Source organism: Melospiza georgiana, chromosome 8, assembly GCF_028018845.1.
Source record: "Melospiza georgiana isolate bMelGeo1 chromosome 8, bMelGeo1.pri, whole genome shotgun sequence".
In the NCBI taxonomy this organism is placed as follows: Eukaryota; Metazoa; Chordata; class Aves; order Passeriformes; family Passerellidae; genus Melospiza; species Melospiza georgiana.
This window is the reverse complement of record NC_080437.1, coordinates 7,675,284-7,699,457: the sequence shown is the minus strand read 5'-3', so window position 1 is coordinate 7,699,457 and position 24,174 is coordinate 7,675,284. Positions and strand designations below refer to the sequence as shown.

Below are 24,174 nucleotides of genomic sequence, written 5' to 3'. Positions count from 1 at the left end.
CAAACTCTTCCCCCGAAGTCAGGTATCTTTTAGCATCTAAGACTTCCCAAAAAAAGTGGCTCCTATGCACAAAACAGAGGGGCTTTCAGCTTCCACCTAGAACACTGTGGTGACCGTTTGTACTACTTATATTCTCCACATACAGACAAATAAAGGTCAAATGTACACTACTCCATGTCCACCTTCCCTCTCATTTTGCTGACACAGCCACACATTTGCTTTTCTTTCATTTTCCACTGAATCATATTTCCTTCCGCTTCCTCAGGGCAGGCTCCACATTTTTATCACCACCATCTCAGCAATATGCAACTTGTACTGATTTGGCATTTTGATTTTTTAATTGTAAGAGAAACAGGGAGGGAGTACTGGTCCTAAGCCACTCAGTCATGTGGCAATACTGGAACAGCCTTTGAGTCACTAAGCAACTCAGTGCCACTATGGGAAAAAAAACCTCAAAGTGCAGACATTTCCCTGAAGCAAGCAATTAGCAGAGTGAAGTTGATGCTAACAACGAGACCTGCTAAGTAAGTAGATTGAAGAAATCTCTTTTGTACATTGATATTAAAATTTAAACTGAGAACCAGACACCCTGTGAATTGTGAGCAGCTTTCAGAAGGTATTCAACAAGGCCCAAATAACATCAGCTGAAGGACAAGCTGTATGGATGTCAGCATCTTTAAGCCAAAAGGAAAACCACATTCTGTGGGATCACCAGTTGTCTGGACTAGTGGGCAATCAGAAATCAAGCCAAGCCAAGAGGTCTGCTCAGACACTGACCACTTTACAAGAGGCACATGTTCCTTGCATGAGGGACAGCAGAGGTGATCTGTGGCAGCTAGAAGGCTGTGTACCACCACCACAGAAAATGACTGACCACGCAGGCCATCTCAGCTCACAGCAGTCATGTCCATCAAACCTTTTAGCAGCTGCATTACTCAGCAATACCATATTCCTTGACAAGACTGCTGAGAGTTCACTGAAGTGAAGAGCAAAGGCCTCTCAATCCAGTTCTGCAGAAGAAAACTGCAGGAAACCGTCCAATACGTGCCAGTGTGATGACAGATCCTAGAATCAACACCACCTCCTAGAGATATCCATCAGTGTATCACTCTTGTGAATGACTCCCTGCTCTGGAATTTGAACTACCACCAGCTTAGATTACCAACAGTAATCACACAGCTACCTAGTCTTTCCTGCAGATATCCTCAATCCTATTTACCAAACAGGAACTCTGCCAACATACAACTTTACAACTTTCCAGGTCCTTTCCTCTATAACTCATGAGGATTACGGGCAGAAGACAAATCCCTACAAACAATAAAAAATACTTTAAGGCAGAAAAAAACCATCAGATACCATCCAAATGTTCTTGAAACCCAGCGTGTTTTAGTCCACTGAATTACATTAATGTTTTATTTCAAGTCACTTTCAGAGATTTATTTGATAATGTGTTTCTTAGAATACAAATACATACATGTTGGCCCACATGCTGGTATTATGAAAGTAGATCAAAATAAAACTCATTTTTCTCACATTTTAAAAGTACCACTGTATTTGCAGAGAACTTTTCAAAGTTAATTTCTAACAGGATTGAAAGCAGTCCTAGCTTTTTTTTTTTTACTGTAGAGAGCTCATAATGACCTGCTGGAGCCTTTTTAGGAATTTTCCCTATAAATAATAGATCTGACCAGCTGGGACATATATCATAGCTGGATTAACACTACAGCTCTCTGCAACCCTGGAGAAAGCAATGGAAATGCCTTTTACAGAACTGATGAATAACAGTCTTGCAGAGAGGAAAGATTAAACTGCTAATCAGAAACCAGGGATGTTTCAGTTATTGCTGCAATAAATTCCCTGGGGTAAACTTAGGTAAGTCATTCAGAGTTCAAAATTGATACAATGATCTTCTATTTCACCATATTTTTTCATAGACAAATCTCCTAGCATGCAGAACCAAAAAATTCCTATTGAAGACATAATTCAGAATTGAACTACATTGCTTGGGGAAGAAAAAAAAGAAGAAGAAAAAAGCTCAAGCCTGTCAAGCACCATAATTCAGCCACCAAGTCTTATGCATTCTGAAATCTGCTTTAATCTGATTTTATCTCCCATATACCAAAATGGTGTGACATGGTGATAAGACAATGAAAGGGAAGAAAACATTCAAATGGGGTAAAACCCCTGCCTCTATGCTTGAAATATAATTTCTAAACTGCATGCTTAAAATTCACAACTAAAATCACAAAAAGTGTAATGATTAGTGACATACACAGAAATTATTATGATTCCAACTCATTTGCTCAGCAAAACCATTAAAATACCACCCTCAATAATACTGGCAGATACACTCAAGTAGAGGAGGTTACAGGGGAAGAAAGGGAATAGTTAACTTTAATTCCATTCAAAAGACAGGAAATGTTTGCTATATTAAAGGGGGAGGTTCAGTATTTACAAACAATAGTAGTGAAAAGACTTTAGAACTGTAATTACTAGTATACTGTTAAAAATAAATAATGCTTTGTGCATCAAGTCCTCCACAATCCCTTGGTAGAGTTATTCCAACATCTAAGAAAATAGCAAGATCCATACTTGGTTTTATTTCTAAAACTTCAAGTTGGTATAAAATTACTTGAGTTTCTCCCCAGATGTCTGGCCTGGAAAAAGAATTAGGTACACAGACCTGGAACTGCTATAGCTCTCAACCTCTCCTAACTCTCCTAGCTTGCTGAAGGCTGTGGAGCAGCTCCTGTGAAGCAGTAACCCCAGACTACAAATTATTACTTCTATTAGTGTAATTTCAAAAATACATTCTGTAAGAAAAAGATCTAGAGCTGCAGCCAGAACAAAGGGACATTGTATCCAAGGGAGGAACGAAAGCAAACAAACCCATGGGCACTTCACCAAATGAGCTGTTGTGTTATCATTTCAAGATAAGGCTTAATTTGGGTAAGAACACATTTTCATGAAACTCAAGTTTGCCCCTACCTGAAATGCAGGAATGCCTACTCTCTTCCTGCTCTGGGTACAAACTCCCATGCAACACTGCAGAATTTACTTGCATTCACAATTCTGGGATCCCTAAAGCACCGAGGATTCCCAATCCCAACAAAGAGCAGCTTGGGAAACCAAGAACACAGGGTCAAAGCTACAACTGGTTATAATGTGAAACAGACTTCTCTAGGAGCTGACTGAGTCTGGATTACAGAAGCAGGGCTGGTCAGGACCACCACATAAGAGAATTACCTTAAACTTTCATTTTTAATAGATGAAACAGAAATTTTAAGGACACAGAACCAAGAATAAGGCTTCCTTCACTTACTACTGAGAGATATTTTCCATGGATTTTTACTGGTGAAAAAGTAAACACTTGTCATCAAACACAGGAAATTTTTACCCAGAAACACTGGATGGATTTTTAAACTCAGTAACCCCAAGCATGGCCTTTCAGAAGTACCAAAATACTTTAGTAAAAGGATTTAATATTCACTTTCAAAGACGAAGCAGGTTTTGTTCTCTCTCTTCCATTCTGAAATCCAGTCTTTTAATTACTTACTTAAATACTACCTCCTAGAGTAGGATTAATGAAATCAAATCATTGAACTGGTTTTTCAGAAATTGTACGAAGAATATAACAAAGGAAGGAAAACTGTTTTCCTATGGATCTGAGTGTCATCTGCATTGCAGTAACCTCAGTTTATCCCAAGGACCTCTCAACTCTTTCCCCATTGCTCCTTGTGTACCTTCCCACAGCTCCACCTGAACTGGTGCAGCCACACTATTTGTGTCACCTTCCTGTGACTGATGGCCTCCCCTGCACACTGCTCACTTCCCTAAGGCTTATCAGATCTTAACAACTCCACTCCTGAGCCAAACCTTGCTGAGAGACAAAAAAAGTGACTGAAGCTCTTACTTCTTACCAGACCAAGGTAAAACAGAAAGGTGCCATTTTATTCCACCTCTTTTGAGAAGACAGAGGAGGTTCTCAAACAAGAAGCTCTTGTTCAAAGAGAAGCACAAATACAGGCTTGGGGCAGATGATGTACTTGTCCCTCTGACTCTGCAAAAGGAAGGTGCCAACCCCTCCTCCCTCATTGCTCTCCTTTTGTGAGCTGGGATGAAACTCTCCTGTCCTGCACGTGTTGCTGGGAGTGAGGAGAGCTGTGAGTCATCTGACCCACTTCTAGCTGGACCAGCTTTGGGCTTCCCCACATGTTGGAGCCGAGCACTTCAACTCCAAGTGTCGGTAACGAGCTGTTTAGACCATCCTCTTTACAAGGCTGCCAGGGAAGCCAGCTGGACTCCTTATGGGTGGTCCAGAGACATGGGAAAGAATCGAGACAGTTCTTCAGCACAACACTGAGAGGAGTTCAAGATGCACAGAGCTGTGTGTGCCTGGGTTCTCTGCGCAGGAACCAAAAGCAGGAGGGGAGCACAGAGGTTCTCTGGCCGGCACCCGGAGCTCCCAAGCTGCTTCTGGCAACCTCAAAGGGTGGGACCAACCCCAAAAAGCTCCTGCCTGCCCATCAGTGGAGGTAAAAGTTTATGGGAAAAGCAATTTTCAGCTGCAGTAGTTATTTTTAAGCCTGAAGCCTAAAGTAAGAAGTTTGAAAGACGAGTGCACATATAATTATGAGGTGCTTAAAATACAGACAGAAAAATACTATTTTATCCCTGTTTCAAGATGTTTAAAGAATTTTTTATGTGCACATGTCATTACTATACAAGCCCAGCTTACTTGCTCCTACAAGCAAACAAGTCACAGAACCCAAAGGCATCCAGGCCTGAAATATCCAATGTCTGCCCATAATGAACAGAACAGCAGAGCAGTGGTGTTGCCCATGGCCCTTCACTCAAGTCTTTCTCAATGGCACGACTTGAATTTGTAATAGATCAAGATAAGTGTGTATTAGCTCCTGTATCTGATGTACCTGCTTCATGATTAGTGAGAAAGTTTATTATTTCAACAATCTCCAAGGCGTGTTAGACATTTGACCTGCCAGCATTCAGATGTGCCACACACATTTAGAAAAAGAGCAAAGTACAGGTGCCTATCACTGTTCATGCAACACCTCCCACGGGGGATTTCTCATTGCCCTATCTTTACATCTGCAACCTTCAGCACTGAGGTAGACAGGCAGACTGTACCATTTTGAAACACTAAAGCAACCAGGCTTGTCTTCCAGAAAAAAAAAAAAAAGTTCTGAAGGAGAGTGTGAGGCCTGAAGAGAGATTTCACTATAAATATTCATTCTTAGCAAGATTTTTTTTCTTTAAACCAAATAAACAAGAGGACTTTTGAAAGACTGTGCACCCTTCCACTTTCCTCCCTGAGTGGTAAAATACCCTTTGCAGGACATTTAATGACTGTGAAGGAACTTCATTTGAATTCTGTCCTGCCTCCACTGTGCACATTTGCTCCAGTGCTGTGTGCTCAGAAATCCTTTGGAAATACATTATCACACACAGTATGTACATATTTGGAAGTATATAATCAATCATGCACCCTTGCTCTGCCTGACCCAGACACAGCTGAAATGCACTCACTGCTTCAGGCAAAGCAGAGTCTTTCCAGATCTTTCCACAAGCCTATTTTACTATGAAAAAACCACAATATAAAACACTTTTTGTTATTCTTCATTTGCTTGTCCAAAGTATAATGCAGTTGACTCCAGCTGCTTCAGCCAGCAACAGCAGAATCACACACTTCAGCCCCACAGTGTCCGTGACGGGCACTGCCAAACACCAGCCAGACAAAAACACCACTCTGATGAGGTCACACATACCATATGCTGGACTTTAATGCTTCACATCCCCATCTATAGTCCTTCAAGTAAACGACAGTGCTTAAACAAATTAAGGCATGATTAGCTTTGCTGCTGCCTAACTTAATATGTGTACCACAAAACAGACGCACACAGACGGCACAGAACAGTACAAATAACTTATTACAAAAAACCTCTTCAAAGTATCTGATTGAGGTCACACTTGTATGTGTACACTTAACTGGAATTTTTCCTTAAAACAGCTTTTTGGAAGAAATGTTCATTTTCATACTATACCAAGAGCCATTATTTAACTCACTACACTAGTGAATTTTTGAACACAGAACATGCATGATATTATGAATGCAAAGCGGAATTCACTTTAAGGACCTAATCAACATGTCCATTTCAAGACTAAACTTCCTACAGATACTAATTAAATATAAAAAATATCAAAATACTGTAAACTTTATGCCTATTTCTTACAAAGCACAGAATTTTCATTCCATTACTAAGCAAGTACCACAGCAAACCTTCACATCTGCTTTATCCTCAAGATCCCCTTGTCACCACCATAAAAAGAGCTACATGACTAAATGGTCTGACCATCCCATATTAATGAATGAGTCACTCAGTCACACACAAGCTTCACATAGAGAATAATACAGTTTACATCCTCCATGAAGCAACAGAGATAAAAGCCACAGGAAACAAGTTGTAGGTTGGTGTTTAAGGCACCACACATACAGAATCCAAGCAATTTCTCAAGAGAAGGGCAGGATAAGCAGCACACAAAAGGCAAAAGAACCACACACATATTTAGCAGTAAAGAACAAATTCACTGGCAAGTGTTACAGTTGGTATAGCAAACCTTGTGAAGACATGGAAGTGGGCTCACATAATGCAGCAGCATACCCTGATTTTAATAATGATATTCATCTAGCCCTCAGCAAGGTCACTGAATCTCCTAACAATTGAAACATGTTTATTTATGCAAAGAGCAGACATGGCATGGGAATGCATGGGTCACGATTCCCCAGAAGTCCTGCCAAAGTCTCTTTAATCTTGTTCTGGAAGAACCACTTCTGGTAACGACAGCAATTTAGTTCTTTGCCTACTCAAACTTTGTTTTTCCTGCCAAGTCTCAAAGGATGCCAAGTGTGCTGTTTTCTCTGCTTTGAGCAGTTGTCACCTTTACACTGGACAGCAGCACCTTATTCATGAAGCATTTTGGCCCAAGAGTTATGTGAAACACCACTGTTTCTTGGTCAGAACTGATGTGAGCAGAATTCATACCAAATACTCGTCTGCTGCCCATTACCAGCATTATGAGTCTGTGTAATGATGGGAAAAATTAGTCAGTAGTTAAGAATTGTATCTGAAGTGAAATGGAGTCTTCCCACACAAATTCAAACTTTGTTTGTTTTGGCAGGAAGATACTGGAATTTTAGGCACTAACAGCAAAATGCAATAAAAAAGTGTTTAGGTCAACATGGTCTCTAAGGACTTCATATTGAAAATGTGCAGCCATGAGAGCTTGAACAAAAAACTAAACACGTTTCAGAAGACTCAAAGTTAACTCATCCCTGCAAAGAATGATGCCCCAGCTCTGTCTTCTGCTCACAAGCAGATCAATGCTATTCCAGACTAAACAAGGGAGCAAAACCACAATTTTTTTGAAAAGGAGATACTAACATGAAGTTTACCAAAGACTTATCTAGGATCTGGTACTATGGCAAAGAAAAGGGAGGTCTTTCACAAAAAACATACAAGCACAAACTACCTTACATTAAGTGACTAATGGCTAGGAATGTGATTTCTACCATTAACAGAAAACAGCAGGCAAAAGGAATAGAAACAATCCTCCCATTTCAGCTATCTTTGAGCAGAAAAAAGTCTCAGTAATAAAGCTAATATTTCTGTCTAACACACTGTTAGTACATACAGTTTCTATTCTCTTGAAGACATTATCATTCAGTAAAGCTCTTATCTGTACAATTAACTTGTGAAATTCGGCACTGAGATATTGCCAGCCCAGCAAAGAGAAATTCCTATGAAAAACATTTCTCAAGCTTTTTATAACCATTCGAATAAAGACATCTTTGCACTATTCATCAGTGAGCACAATGCTATTTTATACTACTGCACTCAATATCCAAGCAATACCCAGTTAAAATGCAAATTCTGGGTGCCTTAGTACGAAGAGCAATCTCTGTCAGGAAACTTCTTGTAATATTAAAATAAACAATTTAAGTATCTTGTCACCAAACTACTCATGATGGATACAGATCAACAGTCCTCATCTCAGGTTTCAATAGGTAACTAATTGCTCCATGAGAGGAGCAAACAGCCTGATCTAACACAGAACTGCCCTCTATGTATCAAAAATAGAGGCCAACAGTTAAGGAGAATAAGCTTATCTCTGGAACTATTTTTGACAAGCTACTGCTTTATAGCAATTTTTGGTGAATACGTCTTGGAGAAGTCAAGTTGTCAACACTCTAATTTCGTATCACTGATCAAGACAGTATGACATATTTTAAAAAATTACACCTTCAACCTGAATGCACCTTCCCAAATGAAGGTGCTTCCAAGTCTAATGCTTTATCAGTTAATATTCTTTAGAGGGCCTAAAATGCATAGAACATCTCTATGTCACTGCCTGGCAATGGCATTGTTTAACAAAAGGCAGTCCTCCTATGCTCAGTTTGCTTTGCTCAGATCAGAAATGATCCACTGCCAAAAGGAGATTGATTACTGTTACTGGAACGAGCATCACCAGACACATGATCCTGACAGATTTCAGGCAGAGGACAGGCAGCAGCAGCAGTATTTGCTTTGTCAAACGAATCGGGAAGGCTGCGGCTGGCCTGGGAGGGTGAACTGACACTCCACGGCTCAGCTGATTGAGAGGTCGCTGCTGCCAAAGGAGGAGATCCCACTCCTGTTGCGTCATCCTGACCCCCTCCGTGCAGGCACCCCGGCTGATCCAGCTCAGCCCATCAACATCCCAGGCTTCTCCCCCGCGCCGTGCCCCCCCCCTGCTCCAAAATCCAGGCTGTGCTGCTTTAGAGGGCTGAAGGCAGGGGCTCAGAGTGGGAGCTGCTGTCTGCGGCACGGCCAAACTGTTCCAGCAGCTCGAGTCATAACATGTAACCTCACCCTGGTGAGAAATGCTCAACTCGTTTGGCTTCTCTACCACAGACACACAAAAGCACCAGCCCTTCCATGAACTGAACCTCCCTCTTCCTTTCCCTAGGATTCTCTCTCAGCCACTCTCTTTTTCTAGCTCTGTATTTGGCACTGGGGAAAAAAAAAAACATCTTGGTGAAGCAGGAGGGAAGAAGGGGTGTCAGGACAAAATTACATAGCATTTATTCAGGGCCATCTGTTATTCCAAGCCTCTAAGTACTATTTCTGTATCACCACAGTGTACCATCCAAGCCATAAGGAAGAGTTTATGGCTATTGTAATTGCAATCAGTTCAGCACAAATTGCAGTATCAAGTATTTTTCTACTTGTCATAGAAGAGATTTTTAGATCTTCTTCTGAAGCAGCAAGGGGGGGAAATCACTAATTCTCTTGTTCTTTAAATACACACACATTATTATATTAATGTGTTTCTAATTAGTGGAGAGGCATTAAAATCAAGGATACTGGAAATTTTTGCAGGCAATAGTAAGAAGAGTGTTTCTTTTTTAAGATATTAACATTTTCTGCTATTCGTTTCCCAAGAGAACCAAAAATCAGGAAGGGGAATATAACCGTAATCATGCAAAGACCTGAAAATGAAAGCTTCAGAAGGAAGGATACTATCTTCTATCTGCTCTACAATTAATGGTACTGGTTAACCTTTAAAGGGGTCAGGTATTTTATCTGAAGGTGCTACAGTAGTATTCGTGGCACAGTACACACCTTGACATGATCAGATTAACTAGAATAATAGAGTACCCAATATAACCTTTCACAGAACAAGGAACAATCTCTGCTAATAACCAATAGGAAATTGTTCCTGTAACACAGAACTTGAACATAAAATGCACTTAAACAATAGTAAAATCATGGCTTTGAAATAAATTAAATGGATACTATTCATACACTAGTCAAATTTCTTACCTGATAGGGCTGAAAGGCACTATCTTCAGTTATGAAATCCAGCTGTTTGTCCACAAGGAATTCTACTGCAGTAATTGAATTGTATACACTTTTTCCAACCAATGGCTTGAATGTCTGTCAAGGAAAAAAGAGAAAATTAAGCAACTGAAAAAGTCCCTCAGCATATCAAACCCCCAAAACTGTATAAATACTGATGTATTTTTCCATTAAAATAACAGTTACTAATTATACAAGAAAGGAGGATTTTGTGTTCTGTCGGTTTTTTCCTTTGTGCCGTTGGTGGAAAACCAGCCAGAAAAGAGAACTACACCATCCATTCTTCCTTTCCTTCACTATGCTTGAGCAAGATTGTTTACCACAGAAGCTCAAAGTAGAGGAGCACCATTCCATCCTAAGCACAGAGCTCAGCCCGCAGCTCCTCTCTCCCTGCCTGCAGGACCAGCTAGCACAGCAGCGATTATACTAAGGACAGCTCAAGTGGAAGCAGACTGCAGAGAAATCCCTCCCCCCTCTTCCTGTTCTGAAATCGTTCACCTTGCCTCAAGTCAAGCATCTCATTTCCCTGCCCATCTCTGAACTGCTCTGACTCTGCTCCTGCCGCCCCCGCAGCCGCTCCTCCCTGCAGCAGCAGCAGCAGCAGCAGCCGGCTGCTCCCTGCTCCGGCACTCCGCCCCCGAGCCAGCCCGGAGCGCCGGGCCCGGGCAGCTCGCACAGGGCCGGGAGCCTCCCTCACCCGCCCCCGGGCTGGGCAAGCAACAAGGGGCTGCCCACCCTCGCTGCTGGAGGAAGCCAGGAACCTCCCAGCCCTGCTGCAAAAGCCAGGCACAGAGAAAAGGCAGCAGGCTCCTCGGCACCCTGGCACAGCCTCTGCCCAAAGCCCCTGCCCTCATGCAGGCACAGCAGGATGCAGCAGGGAGGGCGCCATGGCTCCAGGAGCTCCCCTGAGAGGGGACAAGCAGGCAAAGCCTTCCCTGCTGGCTGGGTTTCCTGGAACAGAAGCACAAGGAGAGCCCAGCCGAGCGGGGATGTACCTACTGGGGATGAGTCAGGTGAAAAGGAAATCCCAGCGGATGGAGGGGAGGAACAGCAAGAGGAAGACATCTGTGAACAAAAGAAATGACTGGCAGAAAGAACATGCAGGATGCTAGGGGAAAAACATGGAGGGACAGAAAAAAATAAGAGGAAAGTTATTTTACAGGACACAAAAATAATAATGAGGGAAAACAGGAAAAGAAAAAAGCCCTTTGAGACCAATTCTAAATTTAAAAGGCAGGAGAAAAAGACAAAGAGGAGAAACAAGGGCAGGTCAAACCACATGGAGCACTGTGCAAATGTTACCAACATCTATAAAATGCTGCTATAGCAGCTCGCATGCAACATCCTGCAGCAACAGACCCCAAGTACTTACAAGGGAAGGCAGGATCACCACGACCTATTTACAGATGGGGAAACTGAGGCACAAAGCAATCCCATAACTTGACAAAAGCCACTAAGCAGGGCAGCAGCAGAGCCAGTGACCTGCCCTCAGCCAGTCTGCAGGCAGCTCCTAAGAGAGCACTCAAGGTTTTATCAGGCTTCATTACCTACTTTCAAAGGTGTTGCCTCGAGATTAGGCTAAATATAACCCAAGTGTCTCTGGAGCTTCAGCTCTGGCACTTACTAAACAAATGAGAGAATTCTTCATGGGAGATACATTATACTTTCTAATAAACCTATCAAACTTCACAAATGCTCCGACTGAATGCACAGCATTCTTGTTTCCATTTTATTTAAGGTTTCACTTCAGCTGCTACTCTTTCTCAGACAAGGAAGGAAAAAAAGCCAAACCTCTCCACCAATAGGTAACTAGATGAAAGGGCTGGAGGAGCAAGAGCATATGATAATATTCCAACTACAGAGTCCAAATAGTAAATAATTATTTAACCTCTAATAGCTAAGAAAGGGCCTTTGCTCTTGCATCACTTTCCTATAATGGATCTTGTATTGCTAATGGTTAAGAGAGGGTGGAGTTCACATCATGAAATTGCAAAGTGTTGAGTGTATAAGCTCATAAGCAGATTTTTCTTTGAAAAAGCAAATTTTGTAGTCCTTCAGCTCTCTAACTGCCCTCATGTCTTCCCTCACACTGTTCTACTTTTCCCACAGTGCCTTCTCTCTAATTTTCTGAGCTATTATTCAGGTCAATAAATGAGTTTCCCACTACAAACAACAGGACATACCAAATCATCAGCTAAAACGAAACTGTGTGGAATGTGGCTTGCAGTTATCATTCAGGACTTAGACAACACTACAGATTAAGGTACATGTGAGCCACTGGTTTATCTTCCTACTGGTATTAAAAGAACTAATTCCAAATATAGATCTGTGAGTGTGATTATTCTGAGAAGAGAAACGTAATGCCTTCTCCCTCACTTTCATAGATCTATGCCTCTAGACAGGTCAACGCCCCCAAAATACTCATGTGGAGGATGCAGGCTATCCCACAAGCACAGAGCAAAAATATGTAAATAAATAAAGCAAAACCATGCCATGTCACACATCTCCTCCTATGTGGACAGCCACTCAGCTGCACAGTAAAAAACATTCCCACTATCAACAACAAAACACCACCCTTAAGGAAACGCCTTCTTGGAAAAGCAAAGTCCAGACTCCATCAGTTCCACGAGATAGGCAGGCCACCAAGGAGACACCCAGCCTGGGATAGGTTAGGGATTTGAAAAATTTTAAATGGAAGACAATACTGAATTTCACACTACATATCACACATGCCCAAAGACAAACAGACTGAGAGCACAGCAGGCAAGAGTCGGCTATTAGAGGTAAGCATATGAGGCATGTAACGACATGAAAATATAGATTAAAAGGTCCAACAAGTCCCTTGCAGATGCCCCTCTTTCCATTCTCAAAGTGGAGAAGAACTTTAAGGACAACCAAGCATACTGCCAGAAATCAGGAAAAACTAAACCTCTGTAAATTAAAATCTCCCTTTCAAACCTGTAGCTTGTAAAAGAAGTTTTATATGTTAACCCAATTCCCCAAAGACCACAACTGAGCAGAGGACTCAAGCACTCAATTTTAAGTGACATCTGGCTTTACCACTATTCCAACTGGATGCTTTAAAAAAAAATACCAAATCCCACTTTTTCCCCCACCAGATTTCCCTGTTTAGCCAAAGGGATCTCCATGAACACACACACACACTCTTCCTCTTTGGCTGCTTTGCTAACAAGTTCCCTGATGCTGAATAAAGGGTGTTTCTTACTCTGCCCCTCACCATCATTTTACCCTGGCTCATGCCAGAAATAACCTGATTACAAGAGGCAGCTGGCACAGCACTGAGTCTGAGAATTGGATTCTGGATCTTCTGGAAATTCAAATATTATTTCAGAAGACATAAATTAGCATCACTTCACAGCAAACAACCACAAAATCATTCAACAGCATTCACCAAATACCAATACAGCAAATTACCCAGTGACTGCCTTTTCTTATGCCCAGTAACACAAGTCATCTCTTTATTTATCTTTCCAAAACCCCCATAGCAATCACAGGACCCACTTTGCCAAGGAAGCAGCAGCAAGCAAGCACACAGTGCATTTTTACCTCTGCCTAGTGCAATTAGGCAGCTGGAGTGGTGCCTCCAGCATCGAGCAGGGAGCTCCCTGGCACCAGCCAGGGCTCCAGAAGCTGCTGCACCTCGACTGCTGCAGCCTGGGCGCTGCCAGGCTGTGACACCCAGAAGGCTCAATGCAGCAAATGCTCGGGTTACAGCTGAGCTCGCAGCTGCTGCCCAGCTCATCCCGCACGTAGCACTGCCTCAGCTGCCTGCCTGGAGCTCACAGCCTGCTTAGCTGGGCACTGTGTGCCGCAAGCCTGCTCTCCACGCCACAAAAGCACATCCTACAATGCACACCTACCGCAGTGACCCTTTTTTTAAAATCTTGCTAGAGGAATTTATGCCGTAAGCCAAACAGACTTTTAAAGAGTTAATAATGGAATTCAGAAAGCTATTCTTGCACTAAAACATCTACGTTCTATACTTCTTCCTCTTTAAAGCACAAAAATTGAAAAGATTAATTAAACCTAATTTATACGTGCTATTCAGTAAACTTTTCCACATATTGTTCTCTAGCCTTACTGTTTAGTCTGCAATAGCGCAGACACCGGCACCTTTTCTTTATGACACTCAATCATTCGAAACAGCTGTAGCTCTCTTCCAACGCCCGTTTGTTGCCATGGTTTGTACTCAAAGGCAGAATTACCGAGTGGAAAAGAGCGGACAATCAGTAAAGCAGATCTGACGTTAGAATCGAGCACGGGGTTTCCTCATTCGCGGATTACCCTGCCTGCAATCCCCACGGAAGCGGCCGTTTCCAGCCCAGGCGTTATTCCGGGCGGAACTCTCGCAGCCCTCGGCCGGGGGGGGCAGAAGGAAGTACCCGTCGGGACGCGGGGAGAAGGCAGCGCCAGCCGGGCCCGCTGCCCGCCGGAGCTGCCGCATGGCAGGGCGCACCAACGGCGCCTACGGCGGCTCCAACGGCGGCCTCAGTGCCGTTAACGGCCGGCACCGAGTCCTGCCGCTCCCGCACCCCGCCTCAACGGCATAAACTTAACCGAAGAAAGCAAAAAAAAAACCCACAAAACCTCATTTTTTTTTCTGAACTCCCTTCCTCCCGTTTCCCGCGGGGCGCAGGCCGCCCTGGGCGCCTCGGCGGGCGCAGGAGGTGCCCGGTACTCACGGTGTCCCGGGCTCGCCGCGCTCCCGTCCCCGCCGGGCCGCGCACAAAGCCGCCGTCGCCGGCCGCGTGCCGCGCCGCGCGCGCCCCCGCGGGAGCCCGTTCGTCACGTGCGCCGCTCCGCGCTCCGCAGGGATAGGACGGAGCGGGGCCGAGGGCCGCGACAGCCCCGCGGGCCGGGGGCGCGGCCCGCTCCGCCCCAGCAGCCTCCGAGGGCAAACAAAGGCGCCCGTCGCAAAGTTAAAGTGTCCGCGCGGGTATGTATCCCGCGGGGGAAGGCGCGGAGGCGCCCCCCGGGCCGCCGAACGACAGAGGCGGATTGTCCCGCTCCCCCCGCCCCGTCGGCCGGTACGCACCTCACCCGGCGGCCCAGCCCGCGGGACCTCCGCGCCCGCCTCCGCCTTTGAACTCACAAGGAAAATGGTTCTCACCGCGCCGCTTCCGGGTCGGGCCGGGCGGCCGCGCCGGGGGCGGAGACTGCGGGGCCGGAGGAGGAGGCGGCGGGGAGGAGGACGACGACGACTCACCGCCCGCCCTTTGTGGGGCCGGCGCGGACTAGCGCGCAGCTGTGCGCTCTGCGGAGGCCCCGGCGCGTCCCCGCTGCTGGGTCATGGCGCGCTGCCGATGCCGCCGCTTACATAAGGGCGGGCGCGCAGTGCGCGGTGCCGGGGCGGGAGGAGCCGGGCGGGGAAGCACCGAGCCGAGCGTCGGGCGAGGAGAGCACGCCGCGGGAAGAGGCGGCGCTCGGCGGGCGCGGCCCGCGGCCACGTCCCGCGGGGGCGGAGTCCCGGGACACGTGTGGCCGTGGCTCGGGAGCGCGGCCGAGGCACCCGGGGGCCTGGAGCCTCCTGCTGCCGCTGCTCCGCAACCTCGAACTTCGGTTACAGCCCCGGTGCTTCCTCCCCCCGCGGAGCTGAGCCCGGCCTTGGAAAGCTGTTCTCCATCCCTCCCGCGGGTGGGCTCTGGAAAGTTAGCAAGCGAGGGCTGCAGCTCGTCCACACTCAACCAAAGGGAAAAAAAAAAAAAAAAAGGCAATAAAGAGGAAGGGCGGGTCAGGCATGAGCTCAGTGCCTGGTTTGGGTCCAGGAGCGGCCGGAGCAGAGGGCGGTGGGCGGCTCCGCTCCCCCCTGCGCCGCCAGAGCCGGGGTGCGCAGCCCAAAGGCTTCACCAGCAGCGCACAGCGCTCAGCGGGGCTCAGCCCGGGGACTCGCGGAAAACCTCAAGCACAATTTTATCATTTCTAGTATATAACCTGTTTTCTACCTGACGACCCTCCCCATTCCCCCCCCCCCCCAAAAAACCCCAACCAAACAAAAAACTCACGTGTTTTCACACTTTCCAACACTAGCCAATGCCACTAACTAGTTGTTTACCGTTCACATGGAAACTTCAACTGAATAGTCCAGGGGGAGAAGGTTCAGGGGACACTTACTAATGAGAAAATTATTTCCTGAGAGAAATTTAGCAAAAACACCTGTAATATACTCCTTGAGCTTAGCTCACATAGATAAACATGGATAGCAAGAAAAAAAAAAAAAAAGAAATAATCACAAGGGAGGTTGCAATAGAGACATTTGTTTTCCCCAATCTTTTTAAACATAAACAGCTGTACATTTTTCACTTCACGGAAAAAATACAAGGCGTGTCATTTGCCAAGAAAGTATGAGAATAATGGGAAATCAATGCATGACTACATCTCTGTTCTCATCTTGAATTATTCCAAATGATGTAAGCTTAAAGGTGTACTGGAATGCTATAACATAGTAAGCTCTGAAATAAAATACTTAAGTACAGCTAAACATTAAAGTTGAACTGGAATGCTTTCTACCCACCAGAGGCTTTTCTCCAGCAAACTGGTTTTCTTCCATAACAGCACACGAGCAAGGGCAGGAACCAGGCTACCTGTACATGGTGTTTGTACACTACCCAGCCTTTGCTCAAACCACATAACTGCAAGGCTCCTGGATTTCACTTGGAAAGGACACTAGCTGAGGCAGTTTATTGTATTGATTTTCCTTTTTAAGTGGTCTTCCATCCGGGCTGGCTCAAGGCAGCTGGGCAGCCTTATATGGCAGCAAGGCTGCGGGGAGGCAGCAGTGCCTTGAGCAGCCTCCATCTATTCCTGACCACCCAGACTGGACAGTTGCTCCTCTGCTTTCTGCACCCCTGCCACAGCCCCTCACCAGATCCACTCAGGGCTCACCACCAGCAGAACAGAGCTCACTGACCTCCTTGGTTCCCCCACAACACACCTCCTGCCCCAGCCATGCCTTGGTAGGGCTGCACTGCCTTAGCTCCAGAGAAAAAAAATAAACATCTTAGTGACACCATTCTGACCTCGTTTCCTTTCACTTCCTTTTCCTCCAGACCACCTCTCACTGGGTAGGGGGGAATAACACGTCGGTGACTTTCACCAGTACTGAGAGAGGTCGTGCAGTAGCAAAGACTGAAATGCAGCCTTATTCCAGGTTTGGGGCTGCAGTTTGCACTGCTCTTCCCCCTTTAGAGCAAAGTGTGCCTTGTTATCCACCACCCAACAGCAATGGGGCCACTTGTGAAGTGGGCAGGACAGTCTTTCACAGACTTGGTCCTTCAGAGGCCTCATCACCACTAAGAAATAAAACTTGACCTATCAGTAATAGCTGACACAAGAAAATATTTTGGGACTCAGATTTTGCCAAGTAATCAATAAACAAAGTATTTTTCCAAACTTTATTCTGTACTTGTATGATCTTCAATTTAACTTTTAAAGCACATTTTAGATTACTTCCAAGAAGTACTGAGCACCCAAAGGCATACGACTTCCACCACTAGATTCCCCTCTTTCTCATACACTTTTAGGTTTTGTTTTACAATTTCTCTTAAGAGCCCAGACACTTAATAGCTATTTCAGGAAGGGCAAAGAAATTAAAAATGCCTATTACAGAGCACAACATACTTCATGCTACTCTTGAACTAATGGTGCTGTGATAGCTGGGTGGTATGTAGTGCAACTGTCAAAGCAGGCAATCCTTAATAATGTCCAAGACAGACACTATTAAAATACAAATCACAAGACGGTCTGGAGGACAGGCAAGTTTGCCCGTTTGGACAAAGCTTTATTAATAGATGGCCACTTAGTAACAAAGAATATTAATACCCAGCCCAGCACTACCAATGCATTACCACAGAGGGATTTTGCTAAAAATTCTCAAGATGCACCAGCTATGCATGGAGTACTAACTCAGCAACTCTAATTTACAAGAGTTTCACTCAAAGACATCCCCAGGAAAAACCCACTAAGTGGTAAAACACCTTTTGGAAGTTAAAAAAACCCAAGGAAATTGCTACTGGTATAATTGTTAATGTTAAGTAGGCTAAGGCAACATAAAGTGACGTTTACATCGTTACTACTTGCAAAATTTACTATGATATATATGTGTATGTTCTTAACAAAACAGATTTGCCACATAGAGGTAAATTTCTAAATAAGAATTTAAAAAATTAGCATCTATCCAAGCCTGGTTTTGACATTTGCAAACTACTACACTTTAAAAAGGCTTATTTAGTAGTCACATTATTTTAGCACTGTTTTCCACTACTGTTTGCTTCTTCTCACAATTGGGCCTGAGCTCTGTCAAACAAGCCATACTATAAGCTTGCAGAACAGAGCTGCCTTTGTTCTTTGGCACTGCCAGTCCCCTATGGAATCAGGCAGCACACTGAACTGCACTCGACAAACAATCCCTGACCTTCAATTACTGCCTTGGCTCACTGCCACAGGATACATGTATTACTGGTAACACAGCGTGCCCTATTTTGCAGATAATCACTAGAACTACAGATAATCATGAAAATCAACGGAAAAATGCAAACATTCCCTTCCTAAAATCGCAGTTGTAACTTCCCCGGTGTGCTGCAGCCTAGCCCAGGCTCAGGTCCCGCATGTGAGGACAGCAACACTGCAGGTTTTGTATTTTTAGCGACTGCACGAAAAATTCCAGGTGGTGGCTGGCTTTGCCGTCCTCCGCTGGACGTTTTCAGTTTGTTTTTTGTTTGCTTTGAGGCGGAAGGTTGTGCTGGCACAGTTGTGCAAGAGCTGCTCTTTTTTCCCCTGCTATTTTTCCCCTCGAGGGGCCTGGCAGGTTTTTCAGCAGGGCCCGGTGGCAGCTGCAGCCCTCGCACTTGCGGGCTGGCCGGCAGCCAGCGCCGGGCCCGGTGCCACCGCCCCGCTGGGAGCCACGGCCACCGGGAATGCCGCTCCGGCTCCGGGGCAGCCACAGCACACACGGATCGGATCGGGGTTCTGCTGTCACCCCCTCGGGTTTCCTGCCGGCAGAGAACCCCTGAACTGCAAACCCTGCTCCTGTGCTTCACGCCGCGCCAGGGAAACCCACGTGCGCGGTGCTGCGGGCCAGCAAAGAGCACATGCAAATATTGCAAATGAGTAAATATTTAAACTTTAAAACAAATGAAGGTTAGTTAAATCGGTTTTCAGTATTTAAATTAGCATTTTTTTTTCTACTTATCTTCTTCCTGTCTGTGCTGCTCCACATTTGCTTAGCAAGCAGAACCGTTTCATAGTGATAGTCCTGCAGATATTTCCTGCAGAAATAATGCAGTGTAAGGGCAGAGCCACGGTCAGCCTTATGTTAGTGGAGAAATTAACTTTCTCATTATGCATTTGTGCAACCCATCGAGTTCAGACCCTGTACTTAAGTGCAGAAGCCAAAGTCCAAAGGAGAAATTAATGTGTGTGAAACAGTCATTACTACTGGAACTGCAACATGAGAAATGCAGTAACTAGCATTCAGGTGCCAGTTCATTTGGCAAATTCTTCATTTAACTCTCCTTTTTTGGTTATTGAGGTGGGCAAATCAGACATGCAAAAACTTCACCAGGCTATCTTTAGTAACTTTTCAAAACTGAGAAGCTGAGGACAAGAGTGTACATGAAGGAACATATGCAACAGTACAGTTAATACACTCCAGATCAGTGCTAACTGATTTTATAGTATATTTCAAATTAATCCAATTTAAAATATGGTGTCTATCTTTTTTCACATTTTCAATCTACTTTTAAAACCAATTTTGTCCTTCCCTGGGCAGGCATCATGGGGTTTAATGCTGCATGCATCAACATGACTGTGCAATTTTCCCCATTACTTCATCCCCATCTACTTCATCATAGCAGTACTGTTAACACAACTGTGGGAATAAACCCTGTTAGTGATCTGGTGCTATATCTGTGGCTGAATCAGTGTCCACTGCTGTAACAGGAGACCAATAATTGTGATAAAAGGAAAACCAGATGCATGGCCTTAAAAAAAAATCACCATTGGAGTCAATAGAATTGTATGAGTTTTCTTATTTGCTGGACAGTGCTCTAACTCCACATTTTATGTTCAAATACAAAATATCAAGCAGTCTCTCAGGCATCACTTTGTGGATGTCTCATTTTAAGCCCAACATCACTGTAAAAGACTTGTGTTTTCCTAATCCCCCTTCCCTCATTAATTGATCCAAAATTCTGGGATCCTTGCCACTCACTCAAATTGAGTAACATCAATGTCACCTTATGTGTGACCTGCTCTCTCTCACTTCTGGCTGCAGGTCTTTCTAACAAAGCTTATAAAACACATTTTTCTACCCATCCCCATAGTTCAGAGCACCAGCCTATATTGCCTATATTCATTCTGCATTTCATTCTGGCCTTAATAAATGCACACATGTTCAGACCATGCAAAATGCTGTCACAAACACTCCCAGCCACCCTTTGCACTCCTTCCCCCAGCAGCCCCATTACATCACACTGCACTTCCCGACACAGCACCTTCCAATCCTGGTATCACTCATTTACCCATTTCAGGAACAATTTACTGACAACACTAGCAAAGCTGATTCACTGACATCTTTCCATTTTCTCTTTAAAACTCTGCCTGCTGTATTGACCTCTGAAACCTTGACAATGGCTTGGGCACTGCTTGATGGAAGCCTCATCTTCCCTCATAACAATGCCTTCTATTTCCCACCTCCTGTCTCTGTGTGTCATCTGCCCTTGACTCACTCTCAGATTTTAACTCTGTGCAGAAAGGAACCCTTTTCATTCTGTGCTTGTCGTAGAACTCATTGGACAAGGGAATTCTGGACTTTCAGGTGAGTTTTCAATTGTCATGGTAATGTGCCCTAACATTCATTAACCTTGGGACAGATTCTGTCTTCTGCAAAGCAAGCACAACAGCTTCAAGTTCATAATGTTCTTACCCACACTCCGTCTGCAATATTCATCAAACCCTCTTCAACTTGGGTGCCATCCATGTTTTGCAGTATTCATGCTTTTTCAGCCTTCTTGCTTCCATCACAGTGATGCCAAACTCTGTCCAACTCCTTCCTTGGCTTTTCTTTCTTCATCCAGCCCTATCAGCAACATTCACAATGTTCTTGCATCCTTCTCCCCTATAACTTACTGGTTGTAACATTCATTTACCTGGCCTCCTTCCAGCCTCACCTCCAGTAAAACAACCTTAGTAAGAAAATCAGCTTTGGGCTTCTAAACATCCACAGCATTTCTGCTCTTCTGATTCAGCGGCACTGTCGTGTCCCTCTCATGCTTCCCACTAATTGAAATCCATTACAGAACAGGAGTCCACCTTTCACCCTCCTACTATTTCCTGTTCCTCTCAGACAACATTCCCAACTGCCTCTCAGAAGCTCATTTTGCTTCCTGAGTCACCCAGATCTAGCTTTCTTAAGGTCCCTTTCTGTTCTTATTACCCAGAACCTAAATACCTGCCTCACCTTTTTCCATCTTATCCCCTACATATTTGTTAACTTGAATTTCCAGAGCACTGGGGTTTTTTTTCCCAATTCTGCTGGTTTTTTCAGCTCCTCTGCCCTGCCCCTCCCTGTCCTTTGTCTAGAGCATCTTATTCACCAGCTTAGTCATCTTCCTGTCTTTTAAATGGACCGTATTTTATTTTGCATTTTTTTGCTTGCTCTTCACCAAAACAACTGGGGAGCATCCTCACCACAGAAAGCTCAGCTTCCCACTGAAGCTGAGGCTGCTTGATGGCTCAGGCTGCTGCCAGGCCTTTTGGTCAGGGACTCCTCCTGGTAAGCAGCCCTGGCTCCATTGGAGGCGAGCCAGGGTGTGGTTCTGAGGGAGCCTCACTGCAGGCATCACTTCCTCTTACAGCAGTGGTGAGCATGCACCAGTGCTGGGATTTTCCATTCCTGCAGCCCCACAGGACTCTCGTAACGTCAAATGCTCCCTACATGCCTGACACCACACCCAGGGCATGCAACGTAGCCTTGACACGATGCTATAAAATGGTCACTTGAGTAGTAGGCTGGGACAGCTCAGTTCAGAGAGTGGAACTGGCTCTTGAAACAGAGCTGGATATGATAAAGAGGAGCTCCTGTTTGGAGTTATTTGCAACAGCAAAAGCTTCAAAAATACACAGAAGGTGAAGAAGAAAAATACTGAAAAAACATCAAGAACTGAGAGCAGTATTTTAAAAGAACATATCATAGAAGCTGAAAGAGGGGAATAGCTCCTTCATGTTATCATGTGAATGAAGTTGTTGTACATAAATTTGGATTCAGTTTCTGAGAAGCAAAAGACTCCTCAGGGCCACTTCTCGAGGTCTACATTTACTCCCTGTTACTGACAGCAGTGCATTTCACTGTTTATCAGACACAACAAGAGCTGTAGAATAAGCAATTCAATCTGCAACATACTCTGAACTGGGGAGGAAGAGGGTGGTCCAGGGAGAGTGAATAGTTAAAAGGCTGCAACTTCTACTCCTTCCTCCTTTTCTACTTCCACTGTCTCCAGAAAAGCAGAAACCCCAGTTGGCAGTTCTTTAGGCTTTCTAGCTGGCTGTCCATGGATTCCCATAGGCCATCCATGGAGGGAGAGAATTACTCATTTTGGACTCAGTGCTTCTTTGCTCTTAGCTCCAGCTTGCTGGGAGTAAGGTCATACTGGAACATTGGTCTGTGTTTTGCAACACATCTTTTTTATATTCTAAACATTGTACACTTTACCCATAAGGGTATCTTAAAAGTAGTATTTTCATATTTCCAAACACTAAGACTTAAGTATTAAGTAACAGTGTGCATCATGTTTTAATTATCTTTATAAAAAGCTCCATCTTACTGAGACAACGTGCTAATATGTACTCCTCAAATAAAAACACCAGACTGTTCACCTCACCTGTGTGAGAGAGGGAAAGAAACAATCAAGTGTCAGACTACACAGAAATGTATTTTAGCCTTCTTGAGCAGTATTTTCTCCTGCTATAATTATTTTATAATCATACTGTGTCTCTGTCAGACCTCCTACACAGATACACTTGCTAATACACTGGTTTGATTCCTGAATCTGCAGCATTAAAGGCTTGGGAGAACTTCTCAAATAAAAAAAACTCTTACAGGCATAAGCCACTAAGAAGGTGAGGTTAAAAGTTTAACATTTGATAATAAAAAGTCTGATGGAACAGACAGGGTTTTAGTCAATATATCCCAGCATCAGGATAATGCTGAAATAATATTGAAACACCATCAGTCTATCTAGTAAACAAATTAGAAAATAACCTAGATATCATAATGGATTCTCCCCCTGCCCAATGCTATTTTTAGATTCTCACATCTGCCCTACATGCTTGTCCAGTAGCAACCTTGATGGACAAACAGTTTTTTTTCCATTCAGGAAAACACAGGACAGATGGCGTTCAAAGTATTTCTCTCCGAGATAACAAGTTTTCCGCTTTTTATAAATTCACTTATCTTCAAACTGTGACAGCTGTGAGTTTAAAGATAAAATCAAAATGATCCAGATCTTGTTCATCTCCTTTCTCTAGGGTCTCTGAAAGGTCACACAAACACGTCTCACTCAGAAGTTTTCTACAGAACGTGGAACGTTTTTCTAAGTTTAAACTCACTGGTATTTTAGAAAAACGCAATGCATTTTTTTCCAAGTTATGTCTCAGGTCTGTATTGTGAATTTGGGATCTTCTGGATCCCTTTGTATAGTGTATCAGAGAGTACTTCCCTCCAAGATCTATTTATAGATTACATTCCCTCATTCCTCCCATACTGGCATACATGGCACTGTTACTAACCTGCATTTTCTACTTCCATGTAGTCTCTCATGTTAGACTGTATTCTGTGCTCTGGTTATCCTCATCCTCCTCCCCTGCATCCTCTATGGCTTCAAATGCTCTTTCTCCAGCATGGATGAGCAGAATTATGTCTGTGAGTGTGAAAGGGCTTTGGGGCAGCCCCAGGGGGACACAATCCTGCCTCTGTTCTCACACACCCCAGCATCACCCCTGCCCTCACCACACAGCCGGCTCTCAGTCCTCCTCTGATCAGCCAGAAGGGTCAAAGCTTCTCCTTGCCAGTGCTGCTCCTGGATAAGCTCTCAGCTCTATTTGCCATCTGCTCCTAAATCCACCACTTTCTGGTTTATGCAGTGACATTTTGTTCCATTTTTATTCCTTTGTTTCTCAAGGATATTCCATTTTATTTGCATCAAAAATCCTCATCCTCTGTGTTAAGGGCTTCTCCTATTCT

The 24,174-nt window shown here is 44.4% G+C and overlaps 1 protein-coding gene across 5 annotated transcripts in view; it reads right to left on the bottom strand.

The window, feature by feature from the left end:
• JMJD1C (jumonji domain containing 1C) overlaps positions 1-24,174 on the bottom strand; it is a 158,683-nt gene that overhangs the window by 45,896 nt on the left and 88,613 nt on the right. For 2 of the 5 annotated variants that reach the window (XM_058028794.1, XM_058028795.1), the window contains exon 3: positions 9,882-9,995. In XM_058028794.1, the coding sequence (XP_057884777.1) occupies positions 9,882-9,995 (114 nt within the window). The other 3 variants (XM_058028796.1, XM_058028797.1, XM_058028798.1) reach the window with 3 other exon arrangements.